This window comes from Equus quagga, chromosome 13 (genome assembly GCF_021613505.1).
Source record: "Equus quagga isolate Etosha38 chromosome 13, UCLA_HA_Equagga_1.0, whole genome shotgun sequence".
Classification (NCBI taxonomy): Eukaryota; Metazoa; Chordata; class Mammalia; order Perissodactyla; family Equidae; genus Equus; species Equus quagga.
In genome coordinates this window covers 88,121,847-88,143,581 of record NC_060279.1, presented here as the reverse complement: position 1 = coordinate 88,143,581, position 21,735 = coordinate 88,121,847, and the positions used below count along the sequence as shown (strand labels likewise).

The 21,735-nt window shown below is 47.2% G+C and overlaps 2 protein-coding genes across 4 annotated transcripts in view; both read right to left on the bottom strand.

The window, feature by feature from the left end:
• KLK13 (kallikrein related peptidase 13) lies at nt 1-11,350 on the bottom strand. Of its 3 annotated transcripts, none has more exons than XM_046682867.1 (6): nt 11,263-11,350; nt 6,727-6,919; nt 6,148-6,416; nt 4,907-5,043; nt 3,634-3,824; nt 1-1,148 (listed from the first exon to the last, which is right to left on the bottom strand). In XM_046682867.1, the coding sequence occupies exons 1-5, from the start codon at nt 11,312-11,314 to the stop codon at nt 3,636-3,638; spliced, it is 840 nt and encodes a 279-aa protein (XP_046538823.1). In that variant the 5' UTR covers nt 11,315-11,350; the 3' UTR covers nt 1-1,148; nt 3,634-3,635. The 3 variants fall into 3 exon arrangements, with proteins under 3 accessions (XP_046538823.1, XP_046538822.1, XP_046538824.1); XM_046682866.1 differs by having other exon boundaries at nt 3,640-3,824; XM_046682868.1 differs by having other exon boundaries at nt 3,640-3,824; nt 11,266-11,337.
• Nucleotides 11,351-20,509: 9,159 nt separating this feature from the next.
• KLK14 (kallikrein related peptidase 14) overlaps nt 20,510-21,735 on the bottom strand; it is a 4,691-nt gene continuing 3,465 nt past the window's right edge. The window contains exons 4-5 of the mRNA XM_046682878.1: nt 21,402-21,538; nt 20,510-20,986 (exon numbers count right to left, since the gene is read on the bottom strand). Of these exons, the coding sequence (XP_046538834.1) occupies nt 20,834-20,986; nt 21,402-21,538 (290 nt within the window). The 3' untranslated portion in view covers nt 20,510-20,833. The remainder of the gene's footprint in view (nt 20,987-21,401; nt 21,539-21,735) is intronic.

Sequence of the window (21,735 nt, the reverse complement as noted above, 5' to 3'; positions counted from 1 at the left end):
CATCAGCAGTGTATGAGTGTTCCAGTTGCCCCACATCTTCACCAACACTTAGTATTGTCAGTCTTTTTAACTTTTACCATTGAGATTGGCAGCGCCATACATTTAAGATTCCCTTCATGTTGCTATGTGCACATCTAGTCTGTTGCTTTTAACTGCTGTAAAGTCCTCTGTGGTGGTCTTTGCCACATCCTGTCATCCGTGAACCCAATAGTGGGCACCCAGGTTTCCTCATTCCCAGCACAGCAAACAGCTCAATGACGGACAACTTGTACTCACTCCTTTGTGACCTGCAGGATCACTGCCCTAGGACAGACATCCAGGTGGTAGAACTACTGGGTCTTAGGTGTGCATATACATAATTTCACCAAGGACTGCCAAGTTACTTTCCGAAATAACCGCACTAATTAACATTCACACCAGCTATGTGCTAAGGTCCCTGTGTTTCTGAATCTCTGACAATACTTAGGTTATTTAAAGATTTTAACCCATCTAATAAAATGGTATGTTACTTGTATTTGCATTTCTTAGATAACTGATGGAGTCTGTGCATCTTTTACGATTCTTTTTGGGGGTTCCTCCTCTACAAATCCCCCATTCATATCCTTTAACATTTTTCTTATTTATGTGCAGGGTTTCCTTGCACATTTTAGATAGCAACCCCAGGTCAATATTACAGATTGCAAGTATCTGCAGCCATCGATTTGCTTTTTCCACATCATCTTTTGTTGAGCAGAAATTAAAATTATATCAAAGTTAAGGACTTTGATATAATCAAATTAAACAAGCTTTACCTTATGACTAGTCCTTCTGAAGTTTTAAAAAACCCTTCCCCATCCTAAGTCACAAAATTTTCTCTGCTGTTATCTTCTATTAACTTCATGGTTTGGCCTTTAGTCTTTAAGCGATTTGGTGTTAAGTACCATTGTTCTACCCATTTGAGTGATGGGAAAACTGAGACACCCAAAAGGTGAGTCACATGATTGAATAAGTGACTGAGCTGGGACTCAGACCCAGGCAGGCTGGCCTCAGAAACGATGCTCTTTACTACGTCATGCTTCTTCTCCATTGATTGAGAAGTTTATAGTCTTTAAATGCCGATCTTTCACTCAATCTTCACAACAGCCCTGAGCAGTAGGTCCTGTTAGTACCTGTGAAAGTTAGTAGACAGAAATCCCATTTAAAATGGAGTCAGGAGGCCAGCAGAGGGAGCTCTCGTGCCCTATGATGTGGTAGAACCCAGCAAGACCAAAGACTTCCTCTCCTTGCCCTGCAAGAGCTCAGCCAATGAGAGACTGGCTGTCACAACTCAAAGAAAAGCCATTGTACTTCAATTCTCAGTTCTTTCAATGGACTCTGTTTCCAGCAGCCCTCCTAACTCCCTCTTCCCTTCTCTAAAAGTTTCTCCTCCACTTGGCTGACCATGGTTGCAGATCCTGAATTGGAGTTCTTTGCTGATCCCAAACAAACCCATTTTTGCTGGAGAAATAACTGGCTTTCTATTTGTTTAAGGTCAACATACCAGATGAGGAAACTGAGGCTCCCCAAGGATAAAGATCCTTCATTGCTAAAACAGATCTTTTGGACTCCACCCTCTGTGCTTTTAAACAGTAACTTAGTCTCCCTTTGTGGAAACCAGAGATGATGGAATGATCATCCTTGACACATCCCTCACCTTCACCCCCACGTATTCAGTTGATCCTCATTATTCACGGATTCCAAATTTTCGAATTCACCTACTCACTAAAATCTACCAATACCCCAAAACCAATAATCTGGAGGCTTTGGCGGTCATTCACAAACATGCACGGAGTGGCGAAAAGTTTGAGTTGCCTGATGTACATGGATAAAAGAAATATTTTAAATGCTATGGTGTATCAGGATGCTATTCTGGTTTAAACCTGATTTGGTCTGAATTTTATTTTAACCAGAGCAGCCTGACTTACAGCCTGACAAACACGCGTTGTACCTCTGCTTTGTCTCACTATCCCAAAGCAAAGGACGCACTCTTTGAAGATGAATGCCTCCCTTCCTCTGACATCAATACCAGGACTCTTTTGAAGGTAAGTTCTTCTTCCCAGAAACCAGGGTCAAGTTGATCTGCTGTGTACGTGCCAAACCACAGCAAAATATCTCCTTGTAACTTTGAAAAAATGTATGCCTGTCATGCATGATGTATGTTCTTTGTTCTGAAACAGTCTGTAACTATGCTGCAAACCACGCTTCTCTGGCATGCTCTCTCCCTCGGTGAAGACTGCCTTCCCAGCTTAAGTAAAATTCACCTTATGTCTCCCATCTCTAGGATGCTTATTGGTTCTTTGTGTCCACAGCACATTCTCAGCTGAGGTTGAAGAAAACAATGCTTTGCTTTCTTGGTGCAGCTCTCATCCTGCAAACAAGTGTCCTTTTCATGGTCAACTTAGTGCCACTTTATTTGCATTTTTGTGCTTTTGCTAGGTGATTTCACAGTTTAAAATGCCCCCTGAGCATAGCACTGAGGTGCTGTTCAGTGTTCCTAAATGCAAGGAGACCATGACGTGCCTTACAGAGAAAAGATGTGTGTTACAATAGCCAAGACTTGGGAGCAACCTAGGTGCCCACCAAGGGACAAATGAATGAAGAAAATGTGGTATATATGCACAATGGAATACTACTCAGCCATGAAAAATGATGAAATCTAGCCATTTGTGACAACATGGATGGATGTTGAGCGTATTATGCTAAGTGAAATAAGTCAGAGGGAGAAAGTCAAATACTGTATGATTGCACTCATAAAGTAGAGGATAAAAACAAAAACAAACAATCACATAGAGACAGAGATTGGATTGATGGTTACCAGAGGGAAAGGGGGGAGGGAGGTGGGCAAAAATGGCGATTAGGCACACGTGTGTGGTGATGGATTGTAATTAGTCTTTGGGTGGTCAACATGATGTAATCTACACAGAAATTGAAATATAATGATGCACACCTGAAATTTATATAATGTTGTAAACCAATGTTACCGCAATAAAAAAGAGAAAGAAAATACGTGCTAGATGAGCTTTCTTCAGGCACGAGTTATAGTGCTGTTGGCCGTGAATTCAGTATGAATGAATCAATGATATATATTAAACTAAGTGTCTTTAAACAGAAACACAAATAAAATAAGGTATGTATTGATTGGCTGACAAAAAAGGTTGTAACCCAAAGCTTGCAGGAATCCGAAACCATGTTTCCGCTAAGAGAATCTAGAATATTGGCAATGAATAAATATTTGAAGGGGTATAGGATGTTGTCAAGGAAGGTCCGTTCACAGGATGTAGAATATTGCTGGGATGGGTTGATGGAGGTATTTGAGTGTGTCACAGAATGTTCAGATGGTGATCTGGGCTTATGTAGAAACGGTAGGGAGATCTGGAACTGTGTCTGGGCTGGGACATTCAAGAGACTGGGATGTTTCCGGGAGGCACCGTCTGGGAGACCATGATGCTGGCAGAGACTCAGTGCTTTTGAAACATCAAATGTCAGCTGGGATTGGACATTTTGAGATCGTGGATCACTGGCTCAACTGGAACACTCTGGGAGGGGCAGAGCAGGGCTGGGCAAACCAAGCAAGGAGGGTATGGTTGGAGGAAGGAGGTAGGTAAGTCAACTGACTCTTACTGCGGGCCCTTCGTCCATTTCTGCTGCTGGGTTTTCTGTTGTCGGATTGTTTCTTGGATCCATGAAACATATCGAGAGACTCGTGTGTAGACGCCAGGCCGGTTGGGCTGCCCGCATGGGAAGTCTCCCCAGGAGATGACGCCGTAGAGTGTTCCGTTACAGACCAGGGGGCCCCCAGAGTCGCCCTGAGTGGGGGACAGAGAGAGAGAGAGGTGGGGTCCTTGCTGAGGTTAAACAAAGGCAGTCATGGGGACATGTGGGGAGAGAGTAAAAGATGGAGCGAGACACCCATGGAGGTAGAGATAAAAAGAGACAGAGAAATATGGAGGGTGAGAGACAGCAACAGAGACAGTGAGAGATAAGAAAAAAGATAAGAAGACAAATGCAGAGGGACAGAGAGGCAGGAAAAGAGAAAGACAGAGACAGACACTGAGATAGAAAGAGACAGGCAGACAGACACTTCCATGTCTCTCCCTGTTTTTCTGTTCCTTGGTCTCAATAAAGTGCTGACAGCTTACCTCATACACCTGTTCTTGGGTCCCTGGCACCAAATCCCACCTTGCACCCCCTACCCCCTAACCCTGCTTCAGTTTTTTGGTCTCCCTGCCATCTTACTATTGAATTAACCTGTCCACACCTGGGTAGGGTATACAACACACGTGTACATCTACTTCCCCTGGGCCCAGGGCAGACATTACTAATCAATAAGGCACACATCATTAATTCGTATCACACTCAATCAGACTAGTGAGAATCGTGCTCAAGATACTTATGTAAACTATTGGAAAAGAGATATTCTCTCTTTCCAATAGAGTTGCTTAGAGGGTAGGATGTAAGCCCAAAGCTGTTGGGGCCATCTTGCTATTGCATAGGAAGAATTTAATTGAGAATGAAGCCAAAATAGAAGAGAACAGCTGTGAGTTAAAAAAAAAAAAGACAGTCTTTGACCATTATTTGTGCACCTGGATCTATCCATGCCTGAGGCAAGGCACCCTTGGACTTTTCAGTCACAAAAGCCAGTGTTTTGCTTAAGCCAGTTTGAGTTGGGATTCTGTCAGCTGCAACCAAAAGAATCCCCATCTTTACGCATCTCAACACAAGGATTTGGGCAGCCACTGTCAGCGAAAGCCTAGGCTTAAGATGAATTATGTTTGCCAGCCTACTCTTTTTATCTTGACCCTCTATGCCAGGGGACATCTCGCCTTACAAAGCATCTCTTCCCACTGCCATTCTGGCACATGGCAACCCACGACGCCTTTGCCCTCACCTCACAGGAGTCTTTGCCACCCTCCTTCGAGCCGGCACACAGCATGTTGGGTGTAATCTTCCCTGGGTAGGCTTGACGACACTCCTCATCTGAGCGTAGCTGGATGTTGGCACATTGTAAGGTCTGAGGGTAGTTCACTGGGGAGGAGAGAGAAGAAAGTCTAAAGACACCTGTCTTAGACAGGCTATGGGGTGGGAGTTGGCTGGGCAGAGAGTTGGTAGAAAATAGAGATGGGAAGAGGAATATGGGGGAAGAGATGGGATATGTAAATGGGGAAAGTGATGGAAGAGACAGAAACGTGGAAATGGGGGGAGAGGTGGAAGGAAAGATGAGGAGAAAAGTGGAGGGAAAGATGGAGAGGGATGGGGCAAGGAACTGGGAGGGAAGAGAGGTGAATGGGGAGCTAGAAGAAGAGAGAGATGGAGCGAGTGATGGGGAAAGAGAAAGAGCTGGAAGAAATAGGAAGACAGAGATGGTGAGAGAGAAGTGGACATGGGGAAAACATGAAGAGGAGAGATGGAGAAAGATGAGGGAGAGTAAGACAGAGTGGCAGGTAGAGAGATGGAGCACGTTGGGGAGAAAGATATAGAAACAAGACTGGGCGAGAGCTGGGGACCACTATGGAGAAACAACGGGCTCTTGTTGCCATAGAGACCAACTTTATATGCATATGTATAAAGTATATAAGGGATATATTTATACTTAATAGACATACTTAGCAATATTTTAAATTTACCTTCTAAATTATAAATATTTATATTTAAACATATTTAGAATTTTATTATACTTTATATACAAATATATTTAAATAAATACATAAATATACCATCTATAATTTAGAAAATAAATCTAATTTATATAACTATATGATGTATATATACTATATAGTATATATTACAGTTTTATATATTTCTATAAAGAATATAGATAACTATATATTACATATAACATATAACTTTATATTTATAAATTTATATTTATATATTTACATAAAGGATATAAATAACTATGTTGTATATGATATATAACAAATTAGCTTTATATTTAGAAATTTATATTTATGTAAAAGATGACTTTTCATATTATATATACATTATATACATACCACATATGTAATATATAACTGTATATACACTTAAACCTTTATATATAAAGAATCCTCCTCCGACCTACCCTCCCATCTCTGCCCCACTTCTCCCGGCCACTCTGTGAGACCTCCGGACACCTGTGTGGGTGCGTACCCTGGGGGCTTGTGGTGGTGCCCCAGCCAGACACTCGACAGCAGGTGCCAGGGGGGAGGCAGTCAGTGTGGGAGAGGGGCAGGACGCAGGCGCGGCTCGTGAGCTGGACTGGTGACTTCAGCTCCAGAAGCATGATGTCGTGGTCGTGGTTCAGGTGGGTGGGGCTGATCTGGTACTGAGGGTGGGGGATAGAGCGGGCTACCTCCCTCACTTGCTCTCCAGCCTCCACACGCCCCAGAGCATGCTTGCCCAGGTAAACTCTGTACCCTCTGTGGGTGTAGGAAGGGAGTGGTTAGAGGAGATGAGCCCATCCCCATCCTCATCCCAGCCCTAGCCTCTTCCCCATCTCACCTTCTTCATCTCCAAACACATCTCTTTTCGCCTCCTCCACTCCAATCCCATCCATATCCCCTACTTCAATTCCATTTTTATACCCAGCCCCCATATATCCACCCCAAACCTCATTCTCATGCTCATCCCCAACCCTAACTCTAACTTCATCTTCAAATCCAAACCCACCCCATCCACCACCCTTGTCCCACTCTCATCCCTACCCATGCTCCCCTGACCCCCACATACTCCTTCAGACAGTGTGCGGCGGTGAGGACCCATTTAGGGTGGACCAGGATTCCCCCACAGAGCAGTCGCCCTTGTACCAGTAGGGCTGCCTGCCAGGGCTGAGAGTGGGGGAGGCAGGTATAGCCACCCGGGAGAAACCCATTGGTCCCATTGGTGGTGTTGTTCAGAATCTTGGGAGACTCCTGAGAGATGCCTGGTGGAGAAGAGAAAATGTTAGAGAATTGAGGTCCAGCAGGAAGAAAGCCTAAAGTTGTGATTCCTGGGCTTGGGAAGGGGGTCAGAATTTTGCTCTGGGTGACCAGGAACTGATGATTCATTTGTTGGACTCTGGGAGTTGCCATTTTTTATGTAGCAGAGATGAGTCAGGGCATAGAGGTGACATTCTTTTCCAGAGAAATGTCAAAACCTCCATTGGGGTGACAAGAAGTGTTCATGGAATGAGGATGCTTCTGATAGGTAAGTGGAAGCATGACTTTCTCTCCCCATCTGCATTTTCTATCTCATTACACCATGGGGATGGATTTCAGGAGGTAGAAGTGAGCCTGCCCCTACATGTCTGCCTACGTAGGCAGTATCCATCCATGCACCCATCCTTTCAACACATATTTATTTGTGCCTCTATGGCTTTAAATAACATCCATAGGCTAACCACTCCCAAATTCAGTTTGCAGGACTCAGCATCATGCGACCCTTGCTAGTCTCCTTGGTCCCATCTCCCGCCTCTCTCCTCTTCACTCACTCTGTTCCAGAGCCATGGACCTGTTCTTCAAACACACTAGACCCTTTGTTCTTGTTGCTTCCTCTGTCTGGACAGTTCTTTCTCTAGACCCACGCTGTTCAATATGGTAGCCACTAGCCACATGTTGCTATTAAAATTTAAATTAACTAAAACAAAATGAAAAATTCAGTTCTCCAGTCGCACCAGTCACCTTTGAAATGTTCAGAAGTCCCATATGTCCAGTGGCCACCATATTGGACAGGGCAGACATAGGATATCGTATATATGTACGAAAGATTCTACTCAATGGCGCTCAGAATTTAAACCCATCCCTGACCCCCTGGCCACCTGGTCCAATATTGCCCCTCCTAATGCCCCAGTCGATTTTCATCAGAGACTTGATCACTGTTCATTTCTTTTTATATCTGTTTCCATTTATGTTTTTCGTAATCTCCCCATCTTGACTGTCAACCCTACTGGCAACTGATACTGAACTGTTTTTTCTAGGGCTGCATCCTCAGTACCTAGGAGTGTCTGGCATGCAGTAGGTACTCAACCAATGAATGTTGTGTGTGTCAGGCATTGTGCCTGGCATTGGAGGCACAGCAGTAGACAAACAGAAAATCCAGTCCTGAATGTGCCACTTTGTGGCTAGGTGATCCTGTACAACTTGCCAGCTCCAGTTTTCTCAGCCATAAAGCAGGAAAATAGTTTCATCCCTCACGGGGCAGTTGTAGGATTCAATAAGATCCTACATCTAAGATGCACACAGCATCTGGCACAGAGTAAGCACTCAGTAAGTGGGGACTGTTATTATTATTAGCTAAGACAGGGGGTCCCCAGCGCTGTGGCCAGCAGCTCCCTTCTCCCTGGGCCACCTTCCTCACCTACACAAGCAGTGGGATTAGCTCAGTGGTTCTCAGAGTTGGGGACACAAATCATAGTGGGCACCGGGTCACTTGAGGTGGTACAGAGATGGTGCTTTAAACAACATCAGATTGCAATCATCATCCAGTTCCCTTTCAATCCTGATTTGTTGGGAAGAAAGTCTCATAAAGGTGCTAATATGCTTTTAACACCTCTCTAATCCTCACTGAACTCAGTTTTTTAAACCAGGAAGAAGCAAAAGCCTTCAGCCAGCAACCTAAAATTTGTGAATTTGAATCATCTGCAATCGTTGTTTTAGGGGAAGTCAAAAAGGGTCAACTATTTGCAATTTCAGGTGGTCCAACCCAATAAACAATTGTTCATGTTTCATTGTGCGGGATTTTTTTTTCTCTTGCCTTTTATTTATAGGTAATGGAAAAGGAGGCTGTTTTCCTCGATATAAACTTTACTTCTAATATGCTTTAAATAAAAAAAAAAAAAAAAGAATTGACTCTAAGCAGATCATTAGGTCTAAAATCATGAAGATGGTTTTCCAGGGCATAAAGTCCAAGATGTGGGGGACAGGGCTGGCAGCATGGATTAGGATCCTGGCTCAGGTACCGCCAGTGTCTTTGGGGCTGGACCCTGCTGTCTCAGAGTTTTGGGTTTTTCAGCTGTAAAACTGGAGTAATTATAGTGCATCTATCTATAAGGCTACTGAAGATTCCACAAGAGGGTGCATGTGGAACTCCTTGTCCAGGGTGTGACACCCAGGAGGGGCTCAGGACATGGGCATGAGTCCTTGGAGTGACACCAAGGGAGAGAAGCCACCCCACTTTCAGACCAAAGATGGTGCTGGGTGCCAGGTGCCCTCAGATCCCTCCCTCCCTTGGGTCTCAGCTCAAGGGTCAAGTCCTCTGGAAGGCCTTCCATGCCAGGAGCTGCCACTACATCTCTAGGCTCCTTGAAGCTGTCACTTCACAACAGTTGTAACTAATTATTAACTAATTATTGGGGTAACTGAATAATGTCTGCATCCATTCCCTCTAGGCTCTGGGTGCTGAGAGCAGAGAATGTGTCTATGCTCAACAGCTGTTTGTTGAATGAATGTAAATAAATGATGTATGAATGGGGTTTCCAGAGAACTTGCCTGCAAAGGCAGGGAAAGGGGTTTAAATGGGAAGAGAGGAATCTTTGGGAACCAACTCTGGGTGGAATCAGATAGATCTGGAGTCACCCCAAGGATTAAAGGAAAAACAAACTGGAAGGTTCTAGAAGGGGCTGAGAATGGAGACAGAACACTGTTACGCATCGCTTAACGATGGGGATACATTCTGAGAAACGTGTCATTAGGTGATTTCATCCTAGTGCGAACATCACAGAGTACACTGAAGGGGAACAAAATTTACCACCTAAAATGTCTCTTTAACATGAGGACCATTTTAAGCTGATTATTTTTAAGAAACAAAAAGCTCAGAAAATTTTTATCTCTTCTTTAACTGCCTAAAAGAATTCGGATAAAAAATCCTGTCTCAATCCAGCCCTGATGGCCTCATGGTTAAAGTTCTGCAGCTCCGCTTTGGCGGCCCTGGTTTGGTTCCCTGGCGTGGAACCACACCACTCATCTGTCAGTGGCCATGTTGTGGTGGCGACTCACATAGAAGAACCAGAAGAACTTGCAACTATGCACAACTATGTGCTAGGGCTTTGGGGGCTGGGGGTGGGGTAAGGAGGAGAAGATTGGCAACAGCTGTTGGCTGAGGGTGAATCTTCCCTTGCAAAAAAAAAAAAAAAGGACTTCCCTAAAAAACCAACCAACCAACCAACCACCTGTCTCAGGAAGTGAGCTATCATCTTAGCATCACATGAACCAGGTGGTAGACAGGGAGGAACCCAGAAAAGCCTGTTTCCTGGGCTCCCCTCGGCGTGCTTCTGTTTCTGTGTGGCCAAACGCTTGTTTTCTAAGCATCTGCTCCTTCTCAACCACCTGCGAATTGCCTTCCTTCCCTTTGAAGTCCCTGACTCTCCCCACCCCTAACATATTCTTTTGTCTTCAGCTAAGGATGGTATTTAAGATGAGGGCTTTCACCATTTTGGAGTTATTGGGTTTTTCCTGGGTTCTCCCACGTATACATGTTATTAAACTTTTATCTGTTTTTCTCCTTTTAATCTGTCTCATGTACTAGTCAGGAGAACCTAGAAGGGTAGAGGAAAATTTCATCTTCCTCTATAGCACTTGCCCAAACCCACATGGTTTGTGGTACTTAGACTATATGGGACTAATCCTATGGGACCACCATCGTATATGCAGGGCATCCTTGACTGAAGTCATTAAGTGGTACATGGCTGTCCTACGAATAAAATAATAAAGACCAACTCTCCAGTCCTTGCTATCTGCCACGCACTGACCACCTGACATGTCTTAGCTCATTTTAATATTCACAACAACCCTTTGAGGTAAGGACTTAAAGTTGCCATCTTACAGATGAACGAAAGAAGCTAAGTTACTTGCTCACAATAGCAGCATCAGGATTCGCACCCGGGTCTGTCTCCTCTAACTCTCAGAGAGGCCTCGAAAGTGGGAGGAGCTGCCGTGGGGGTACCGGCTGGGGGGTGGGCTCTCCAGTGCTGAATAGGACACTCAGGGAAGGGGCTGGTGGGGAAGAGTTAGAAGACTTGAAAGGGGGGGGGGGGGGGGGGGGGCAACTGGGCTGGGTCGCCCAAAGGAAGGGTCTGGGGTCGGTGCGGAGAGTGGGCTGACCCCAGCCGGGAAACCAGGTCATGTAAGGACAAGCAGGAAGCTCTCAGAGCCACCCCTGCTGGAGGAGGGGAGGGGGGCGGAGCTCGAGGCTGCCACGCCCCCTCTCCTCGACCTGACCCCTCCTATTGGCCTGACCTCTCCCATTATTGTCCGGAGCGGTCACCCCGCCTCCGCTCCCGCGCATTCTTACCGCCTGACAAGGTCACGCTCAGCAAGGCGGTCACAGCGGCCAGGGGCCACATGGCGACTCTCCGGGGTGGGGGGCAGGGCGGGTGGGCCTGAGAAGTTGAAGGAGGTGTTAAGGGCTGGCCAGAACCCCCATCTCTGGACACCCCCCTCCCTCTGCTCCTGCCCTTCCCAGTCTTGAATCTCCTCTCCTTCACCGAGAACTCTGACCCTGGAATCTGCACCCTCTCTCCAGGTTTATCTTTGGAGGGCGGGCGGGGGTTGGGGCAGTAACAAGGTAGAGGGGGCGGCGTGCACCCTCTTCCCCCAGGACACCGGCTTGCAATCCCTCACCCCAGGTGGCCAGCCCCTCCAGCCCTGGCCCCCCAGGGTCCTCTGTGCGCCCTCCCTGTCCCCTCTCCGTCCGCAGTCTCCTCTTAGGGTCGGTCGGGACACCTGGTCTCAAACTGAGCTGCTTATCTTTCTTGGTGCTTCACTTCTCTTCATCTCTGCAGATTTCTCTCTCTCTTCCTGAGCCCCTGGCTTCCGTCTCCATCTCCCTGACTCAGCTATTCTCCCGCTATTCCCTTCCCTCCTCACCTCTCCCTCCTCTCCCCTCTCCTCTCCTCCGACGCTTCCGCCCCCGCTCCTGGCGGACCCTACCTGGTTGAGAGGCCCGGATGAAGAGCTTTCTGCCGCGGGCTGCCTCCAACTTCAGCCCGGACCCATGGCTTTTAACCTCTGAACTCCCTCCCCCAGCGCCCTCAGCATTTCCCTGTTGTTGGCCTCCCCCTCTCCACCCCCGAAGCCTCGCCAGGCTGTCGCCGAGCAGCCCCCAGCCTGGGCTTGGCCCTCCGCTGGGGGGCGGAGCTTCCAGGACAAGCTGGGACCCAGATCTGGCCCCGCCCAAGCCCGAGTTGAACCCACTGTGAATTTTCAGGCTGCAGGACCCACCTAGAGGGAAAGGAACAGCCTAAACCCACCCCAAATCCTCATGACTCTCCCTAACACCGACCCATTTTCCATCCCATTTTCTGATCTCCATTCCAACCCCGTGCATCTGTCCCCCAGATGGCCATTTTCCACCCTATTTCCATTTTACCTACCTAATCCTAACCAGACCCCTTACCATCAGCCTATCCCTCAAACTGAATCCCATTAACAGCCCTTATCAACACCAAAGCCAACACAACCAAATTCCACTTCTCAGCCTCATCTCCAGCCCTAACTCCACCTCCAGCCCTTTTTCTTCTGAAAAACACAAGGATGCTTAAATTTATTCTACCATTTCCTTCTCCCCCAACCATCAGGCAGAAGAAGGGAATCTTCAGGGAGGTGGATAGAAATCAACTGTCTTGGATTTGGATGGGGGCAGGGGTTGGGCCTGGGAAAGCAATATTTTGGACAAATGGCCCTTTAGGAGCAGGGCCAGACGGGTTGAGGGAGTCCGCCGGGACGTAGGTGGGGAAAAGGAGGAATCAGAAAGCTCTGGGGGCCGGGATGAGTGCGAAGAGGAAGCAGGAAGAGGTGGTGTTTGGAGAATGAGTGGGCGGCTCCTGGAACTGTGACTGGGTGGGACCGAGAACTAATCCTTGGGGGTGGAGGGGGCAGGATTAAGGATTAGGGAGGATGGAGGTGGGGTCAGAATTTGGAAGAAAGCCATGGATGGGGACCAGATGAAGTCTGGAAGGAGAGACAGCAGTGGTGTCATGATAAGGATGAAGGGTTGAGATGGTACAGTGACGATTCCCATCAAAACTGGTATGGTCCATACTAGGGGAGTTAATGTTTGGACGTAGGTATCAAAACTAGTGTTAAAAGACATTTTTAGAGGGTCTAACCATGACTCGCCTACATATTTAAGATGAGCATACGTCAACGATTTTATTGAAGGAGCAGAGACCTCATAATATCAGCTAACCCTTCTAGTTTTCCTTTGAAGACATCTGCGGGTCCATCTCAAAGTCTTGCACAATTTTTCCCTACCCTAGGAAGAAAAGTTTGTGGTCAGGTTCAGGATGGATCTGATGACAGCACTGGGAATGCGAATGAGTTTGGGGAGGAGAATGGGCATGGGGAGAGGATGGGGTTGGAGCTGATTTTGGGGATAGGATTGGGCTGTAGATGGGAGGGATCTGGGGATAAGGTTGTTGATGGAGTCCTGTTGGGCTGGGGCTGGAGATGGTGCCAAGGTTGAGGTTTTGGATGGGGAGGTGTTGAAATACAGTCGAGTTGGTGTTGTGGGTTGACATTGATAACGAAGACTTGACGTGAGATTGAATGTCTGCGCTGGGGTAGGGTGCTGGTGGGTGTGGGCTGGGTCATAGCTGTGAACTCCTCTCAAGGTGAGAGAAAGGCCACTGTCCTTCTCCACCTTGGAATTACCCCACCTCCCAGGGCTGGACCCAGAGTGGGGACTGAGTTCACTCTTCTTGAGTAGAGTTGGGTCCAGGCTGGATGGCAGGAGGGAGGATGCCAGGTTAAGTAAGGTGACAGGTCTGTGTGAGAAGTCAGGGTAGCTGTGCCCTCTTGTGGCTTGGGTCCATGCTTCCAGAAAAGCCTTTCTCATTTGGGAAGGGCTGGAACCTGGAGTGAGGGTGACTGGCTTTGGTATTTGCTGAGGGGTAAGTACCAGGTCAACAATGATATTAAGCGTTATAATTGGGCAGGACTTAGGTTAGCTGATTCTCATTGAAGTGAGGTCATGGGCCCAAAGAGGGTTGGGTGCATTCCACCCTCACTTGATCAGTAAAGCAACTGGAGTGGAGGGGAGTAAGCTGCTGGAGGTCACACAACTGGACCAAATCCAGGTGTACTGTCACACAGATCAGGGTCTCTCCCCCAACAGAGAGCAGGGCCAGAGAAAGAAGAAAGGACTGGAAAAAAGAGGCAGTGTTCCTAGTGGTTTAGATCTCAGACTCCGGAGCTAGACTGCTTGAGTTCAAGTGGCATGACAACTCTGTGCCTCAGTGTCCCCATTTGTAAAATGGGGATCTCAATGGCAGTGACCTCATAGAGGAGGGTTAAATGAGTTAATATTTGATGGAGCCCAGATGAGAGCCTGGCGTGGACCAAGGGCCACAAATGTGCTTGTTAGATAAGTAAAACTGGAGAGATGGAGGCAGCCTGAGGTTCCTGGAGGCCCCACCCTAGGTTGGCTTCAAAATGGGGTTCTTTGTCAAGCAGAAACTGGAAGTTCTGGTTGGAAGTGCTGGTTGGGACTAGAAAGTTGGTCCCACACCCAGGCCTGGAGGAGAGGCTCAAATGCAAACATGAAGGGAGTGGGGGAGACAGAGAAAGAAACAAAGGGGTAAATACACAGAGATAGAAGGACAGGGTGGTTGGGAGAGGACAGAGGAAATGCAGAGAGATACAAAGACAGAGAGACAGAAGGACAGAGAAATGCCCGGGGAGAAACCAGACACCTGCTCTTGGAGAGAAAGATGCACGAGGAGTTGAGAGACACAAATTCTTCTTTAAAGCTGGATCTATGTTATGAAGGATGTTGGCCCCAGTCATCATCTTTCCACCCATCAGAATAGCAGAAATTATGCCCACATCCTCTGTCTCCCCCATTTCTATAGATGAACAGTCTGCACCTCCATCTAAGTCAGACCCCTCCACTTGAGTCCTGTATCCTGTCCGCTCTCACCTTCTTGAGGAAATTGTCGTGGTCAGCAGTTCTCTGCTCCTTTGTCTGCATCAATTTTTTTTCTCCCCCAGTGAGCAGTCATATTAACGTACAAACATGCTACAATTTCTCCCATCTTCCATTAAAACAAACAAACAAACAAAAAAACCCTTCTCTCAACCTTCATGCTCTCCTTCAGCTCCCGGACCAGTTGTTGCTCCCTCAACTGCACTCCTTCTCTAAAATAGTTGGCGACACTCCCTGTCTGTGATTCCTCTCCTGTTCTCTCTTGAGCCCACTCCATGCAGCCTTTCTATCTGACTGCTCCACCAACTGCGCCCTTTTTAAGGGCACCAATAACTTCCATATTGCTGGACCCAATAGCCAGCTCTTTAGGCTTCATCTTACTTGAGTTAGCAGCAGCATTTAACAAGTGGGTCACTCCCTGTTTGTTCAGTTTCTTTCCTTGGCTCTGGGACACTACACCCTCCTGGTCTTTTTCACAATTCACTGGCTGCTTCTCATCCACATCTGGTACCATTTTCTCCTCATGTCCCCCCTCTGTATGGTGGAGCACCCCAGAGCTCAGCACTTGACCCTCTTCTCCCTTCTATCTACACTCACTCCCTTGGTGATCTCATCTGGTCTCATGGCTTTAAATACTATCTACATGCTGACGACTCCCAAGTTTATGTCTCCAGACAGACCTTGCTCTTGAACTCTTGACTTGACATCCAACTGCCTACTCAACATCTCCACGTTCAAAACCGAACTCCTACAACCTATGTGTCCATTGATGGATGAATGGATAAAGAAGATGTGGTATATCTGTATGATGGAATACTACTCAGGCATAAAAAAGGTTAAATCTTGACATTTGTGACAACATGGATGGATCTTGAGGGTATTATGCTAAGTGAAGTCGATCAGACAGAGAGAAAACAACCATTGTATGATTTCACTCATATGTGGACTCTAAAGAAACAAGACAAACAAATAAAACAAAAACAAAAACAAGCATAGATATGGAGAACAGATTGGTGCTTACCAGAGGGGAAGGAGGTTGGAAGATGGGCAAAATGGGTGAAGGGGGTCAATTGTATGGTGATGGATGGTAACTAGACCTTTGGTGGTGATCACTCTGTAGTGTATACAGATGTTGAATTATGATGTTTCACACCTGAAACTTATATAATGTTATATACCAATTTTACCTCAATAATTAAAAAAAAAACCCCGCCAAATTCCTGTCCTCCCATGTTGGAAACAGGCTCCTCTTGTGGTCCTGTTCTTCTCAGTAGATGATCTTTCCATCCTTCCATTCCTTGGCCAAAACCTTAGTCTTGCCCTTGAATCCCTTTTCTCACACCACACATCTATTTTGTAACAAAACCCTCTCAGCTCAAAATAGATCCAGAATCCAACCATTTCTCAACAACTTCCATCCTTGCCACCCTGGTCCCTCCCAACCACCATCATCTCTCACCTGGATTATCACAAGTTTTTATCTGTTCTCCCTGTTTCTGTCCTTTTCTGCCTACATTCTATTTTATTTATTTAACAAAAAAATTTTTTTTGAGGAAGATTAGCCCTGAGCTAACATCTGCTGCCAATCCTCCTCTTTTTTTGCTGAGGAAGACTGGCCCTGAGCTAATATCCGTGCCCATCTTCCTCTACTTTATATGTGGGACGCCTACCACAGCATGGCTTGCCAAGTGGTGCCATGTCCGCACCCGGGATCTGAACCGGCGAACCCTGGGCCACTGAAATGGAATGTGTGAACTTAACCACTGTGCCACCGGGTCGGCCCCACCTACACTCTATTTTTGACACAGCAGCCAGAGTGACTTTTCAAAATGTATGTCAAGTCAGGTCACTCCTCTTAAAACCCTGCAGTGCCTTCCATCTCAGAGTGAAAGTCATGTTTCTTTATGGTGGGCTTCAAGACTCTAGACCATCTGGCTCCCAACAGTCCTCTACCACCATCAACCCTCTCCTCTTCTCTTGCTGCTCTCATTCCAGGCACACTCCCATCTCAGAACTTTAATGCCTGTTGTTCCCACTCCTGGAACGCCCTTCCAAACCAGATGACCAGATGTCTGCATGGTTTCTTGCATTCTTGCCATCCTCTCCCTGAAGACTTCCTTGACCTCTGTAGTTGGGGGTCCTCAAGACGGGTTCAATGAATCACTAGAAGGATTTACAGAACTCAACACAGAAAAGTTGGTATGCTCATGGTTTGGGTTTATGACAGCAAAAGGATGGAGATTAAAATCATCGAGGAAAAGGCACAGAGGGCAGAGTCCAGGAGAGACCAAATACAAGCTTCCAGTGTCTTTCCTAGTGGAGTCGTGCAGACTGTGCCTCCTTCTCCCAGATCAATGTGTGACAGCACGCACAGAGTACCATCCACAAGGGATGCTCACCTGAGCGTTGGTGTCTAGGTTTTTGCTGGGTGTTGGTCATATAGGCATGTGGCTGTCTGCCTGTGACTGACCTTGGTCTTCAGCCCCTCCAGAGGTCAAATTGATACAACATATCCCAAGGCTTCCACCATAAGTCACCTTATTAGGATGGACTATCTGGCATGGCCCATGGCTTCCAGGTCAACAAAGACACTTCCTGATAAAGGAAAGATATTTCAAGGGCTAAGAGGTTCCCTCCCAGAAGCTGGCCAAGGGCCAAACCTTTCTTTGTAATGTGTAGGGTTTGACAGCCCAGGCCTGCTGAGTTAACTCTTCATTGCACAACCACCCACTTAAGATTGCAACCCTCCTCTGACATTCTGCATCCCATCTGCTTTACTTTTCTCCACGTACTTAACTGCCATCTGTCATACTTTATGTTTTACTTACTCATGTGTTTCTTCTCTGCCTCTCCTCTAGAAGTGAGTTCCCTAAGGACAGAGGTGTTTATCTGTTTTGCTCCCAGGACAGTACTTTGTACAGAATAGGATTTAATGAATATTTGCTGAATGAATGAATGAACTACAGACATTGTTGAGGGTTTGGGGAGACAGAAATTCTTCTTATTTGGACAAAAATTTGCCAATGCTTGGTGAAATTCAATGAAAGTAGGCCTTTTGGCCCAGTGGTCTTGCTCCTGCGAATATTTCAGAGAAGTCTCTTTAGGTACATAAGGGGCATGCCCCTGAATAGCCATTGCACTGTTGCTTGCATTGTGAGGGAACCCAGGTATCCATCACTGGGGGACTGGCTCCTTAAACATGGTGGATGTATATCATGGAGTGATGCTTCTCAAACTCTAACATGCATTGAGTCCCCTGGGGATCTTGTTAAAATGCAGATTCTGGTTCAGTCAGTCCGGGGTGGGGTCCAAGACTGCACTTCTAATAAGCTCCAGGTGATTCAGAAGCTGCTGTTCTCTGAACCACACTTTGAGAAACAAGGGTATAAACCGGAGGAGTGCCGTCTGATAGAACTTCTTCGATGCTGGAAATACTCTATTTTTCTGCGCTGTCCAACATGGCAGCCACTTGCTCCACATGGTTGTTGAGCACCGGAAATGTGGCGAGTGTGACTAAGGAATGGAATTTTAACATGGATTAAATTTAGCTAATGTTAATTTAAAAATTAAATGACCACACGTGGCTGGTGGCTACCATATTGGATGGCATAGATCGAGAAGACTCTGTGGCATTGAGAAACAATGAACGAGATGAGCAAACAGCAACATGGCTAGATTGTTAGAACGTTTCGTGGAATAACATCACCAATTTAATACCGCAGCGTGACTCCTCCCCTGCACACACGTTCCTTTGTACTCTCTCTCGTCAAATCTAAAACACCGTTGACTGGATTTGCGCTATTATTTTGTGTATCACTAAGAAAGAAAAGGGAGCTGCCTATTAAATTGTGACCTAGTGCGAAGACACCATCAGTTGTAAGATGCTTCCTGATTTCAGAGATGTTAAAAAATATGAAAGGAATGTGCATTCGAGAAGCAATAAAATGTGGTACTCAGTCACCACAGCTGGGAGAACAGGTTGGAAATCAGATCAAAGTAATCTTTAATCTAAATTACTTTTACCTAGCTTTCTAAAAGGATGCAGGCTAGGAATTACAGCACTGGCTGTATCTGCCCCTCATCGGAGACCCGAGGCTATCTAAGTCACATCTTTTTCTGTCCTCTTTCTTCTGCTTGTATGGCTGTCATGTAGGAGAGCCACAGTGTGTCTGCACAGCCTTGACAGAAGGAGCAGCCTCCATTCCCAGTGATCCTCTGAGCTGCTGTTGTCACACAGGTCCCAGACCTGCCACCTCAGAACTCTCCAGTCTTGTGCTGTTCCCCACAGCACAGCAAGTGAACACCTCTGAGGCCAGCACAGCCTTCTACTCTATCTGACTCTGCACCATCCAAGCACAGAACTATACAAAGACAGACACCAAGATCCCTAGGTCATTCCCAGGCAGACCTGTCACATGGCATGCCAGTAAGGATTTAACCACAGCCCTCAGAACAAAAGCCCTGATCTGTTGCATTTGCCAATTTCCATGGTGTAAATCCTTCCACCTGGGCTGATGTTAAGCTCCTAACGAGACATCCCTGGACACAGAGTTGGGAAAAGATGCCCAGAAGGTCATCGTTACAGACGTCATGTGATAGACACAAGTAACCTCAAAGCATGGATATTAGTAAAAACAATTAGGAATTGATGAGTTTTGAGAATTTATTGACTTTGTTTTTAATATACATGATTTAATTGTAAGTTTATGTAATTCAGTTTTTAATAATGGCTCTTTAGCAACCAACTCAGATTCCTGAAAATCTGCCAATAGGCTTTTATGGGCTGGGATGAGCTGGCTCTGGCACACACTGGGCCTGCTGCCCAGCCCAAGTTTATTGGCCTTTTTACTCACAGGGACTCTCTACTTTTAAATTATCTTTACTGTTTCCTGTCTATCACCTCCTGCTTGAATGTAAGCTCTGGCAGGGGAAGCATTTAATTTCTCTGGGTTGTGCTCAGCTCCACTGCCAGCACCTAGACCAACGTCTGGCGCATAGTAGGTGCCTAGTAAATAGACTCATGTCTGGCGCATAGTAGGTGCCCAATAAATAGCCACTGAATGACAGCAAGAAAGAGAATGGGATTCACAACGCCACGGTTTTGTGCAGATTAGAAACAACGAAATGCAACAAGGCATGTATTTGAGGCCACTTGTGTCGGTGCCTGTGGGATGGAGAGGACCAGAGCCACGGATGAGGAGTGGAAATAAATCAATAAAATGACAGCAGAGCTCTGCCAGGACTTGAACTCAAGAAGGTGATTAACTCAGCTCTCTTCACCTGAGATCTGATTAGGACAAAGGGGCCGGCTCTATTTGCTTGGAGTTTTCCAGGGAACGGGATAGTCTTTGCTCTCCCTGCCTTGAATCTCAGCACTCCTTGCTAGCAGGACCTGGAGAGGAGGCCGGGGAGGGGCAGTCCAGCTCAGCATCACACTGCAAGGCTGGGCGTCTCCTTCTGCCACTCCAGATACAATGGGTCGGGGGGAAGGCAGACCCCCAGGGAACAGCATGCACCCTATTCAGCCGCTTGTCAGAATATGGCTCCTGGTTCGGCGCAGTGGGGCCACTGTGTACATATCTGTTGAATGAGTTAAATGAGCAGATGAATGGAATTTAGGGTTGTTCAATTTTTATTATTATTTTATCTGGTTTTAGAGGTACTAAGAGTTTTGAAAATTGCCTTCTTTGGAATATGGTGTCAGTTAAGTGCCTTCAGGCTCCCACCGTCTGTGCCTAAGGGGGTCTTGAATAATGATGGTGATGTTGTGGGGGTGGGGAGAAAAAAACTGAAGGAACTGATCTGGGAGAGAGGGGTTCTGAGATAAGGATCAGGATGAGGACGCCTGGACTCCAGGGGCTGGACTCCTGAGTCTTGAATGGAGAGAGCAGTGTCTAGGGAAGCATGTCGGGCGGCTGACATTTGGTCACACTGGCGATCATCTGCTCCGTATGGTTCCCTGGATCCAGTTCTGGTACTTGCACAGGTTGGTGTAGACCCCGGGGTAGCCAGGCTGGGCACAGCGCTCCATCCCCCAGGACACCAGGCCCTGGAGCTGTTCTCTGCACACCAGGGGTCCCCCGGAGTCACCCTGAGGGGGAGAGGCAGAGATGGAGACACACATGGACAGACAGCCAAGTGGCAGAGACGGGGAGGGAGATGGGCTGAGACGCCCCCCAGATATCAGCCCTAGGGTCTGGGGTCACTTCCTTCCCTCGTCGCTGGTTCCACTCTGTCTCTGTCCCTTGGGTCTCACTGGGCCCCTCTTTGTCTTAGCTCAATCTCTTCTGCTCTTAGAGGTGCTACCCCAGTGAACAGATGGGGAAACTGAAGCACAGAGAGGTTAGATCCATTACCCAAAGGCACAAAGCGATGAGGCAGTGTAGCCTGGCTATGACAGTCTCTCTCGGTCTCTGGGGAACCTCTGCTGATTTTCATACTCCTGAGATCCTTTTGTCCCAGCCCCAAACAAATCCCCCTCCTCCAGCTCTCCCCCTGAGCCTCACCTGACAAGAGTCCTTCCCCCCTTGGGGAACTCCTGCACAGACCATGCCTGAGGTAATGGCTCTGGAATACGCCTGCCTACAATCCTGATCCGAGATGATGTTGATGTTCACGCACTGCAGAGAGTTGGGGTACCTGGCTGGGGGGGCACTGAGAGGTTATGGCTGGGGTCCACCCTCCAACAGGACCCAGGAGTCCAGCCCCCAGCCCCTCCTCCCTCAGACCCAGGGGTCCAGGCCCCCAGCCCCTCCTTCCTCAGACCCAGGGGTCCAGCCCCAGCCCCTCCTCCCTCAGACCCGGGGGTCCAGCCCCAGCCCCTCCTCCCTCAGACCCAGG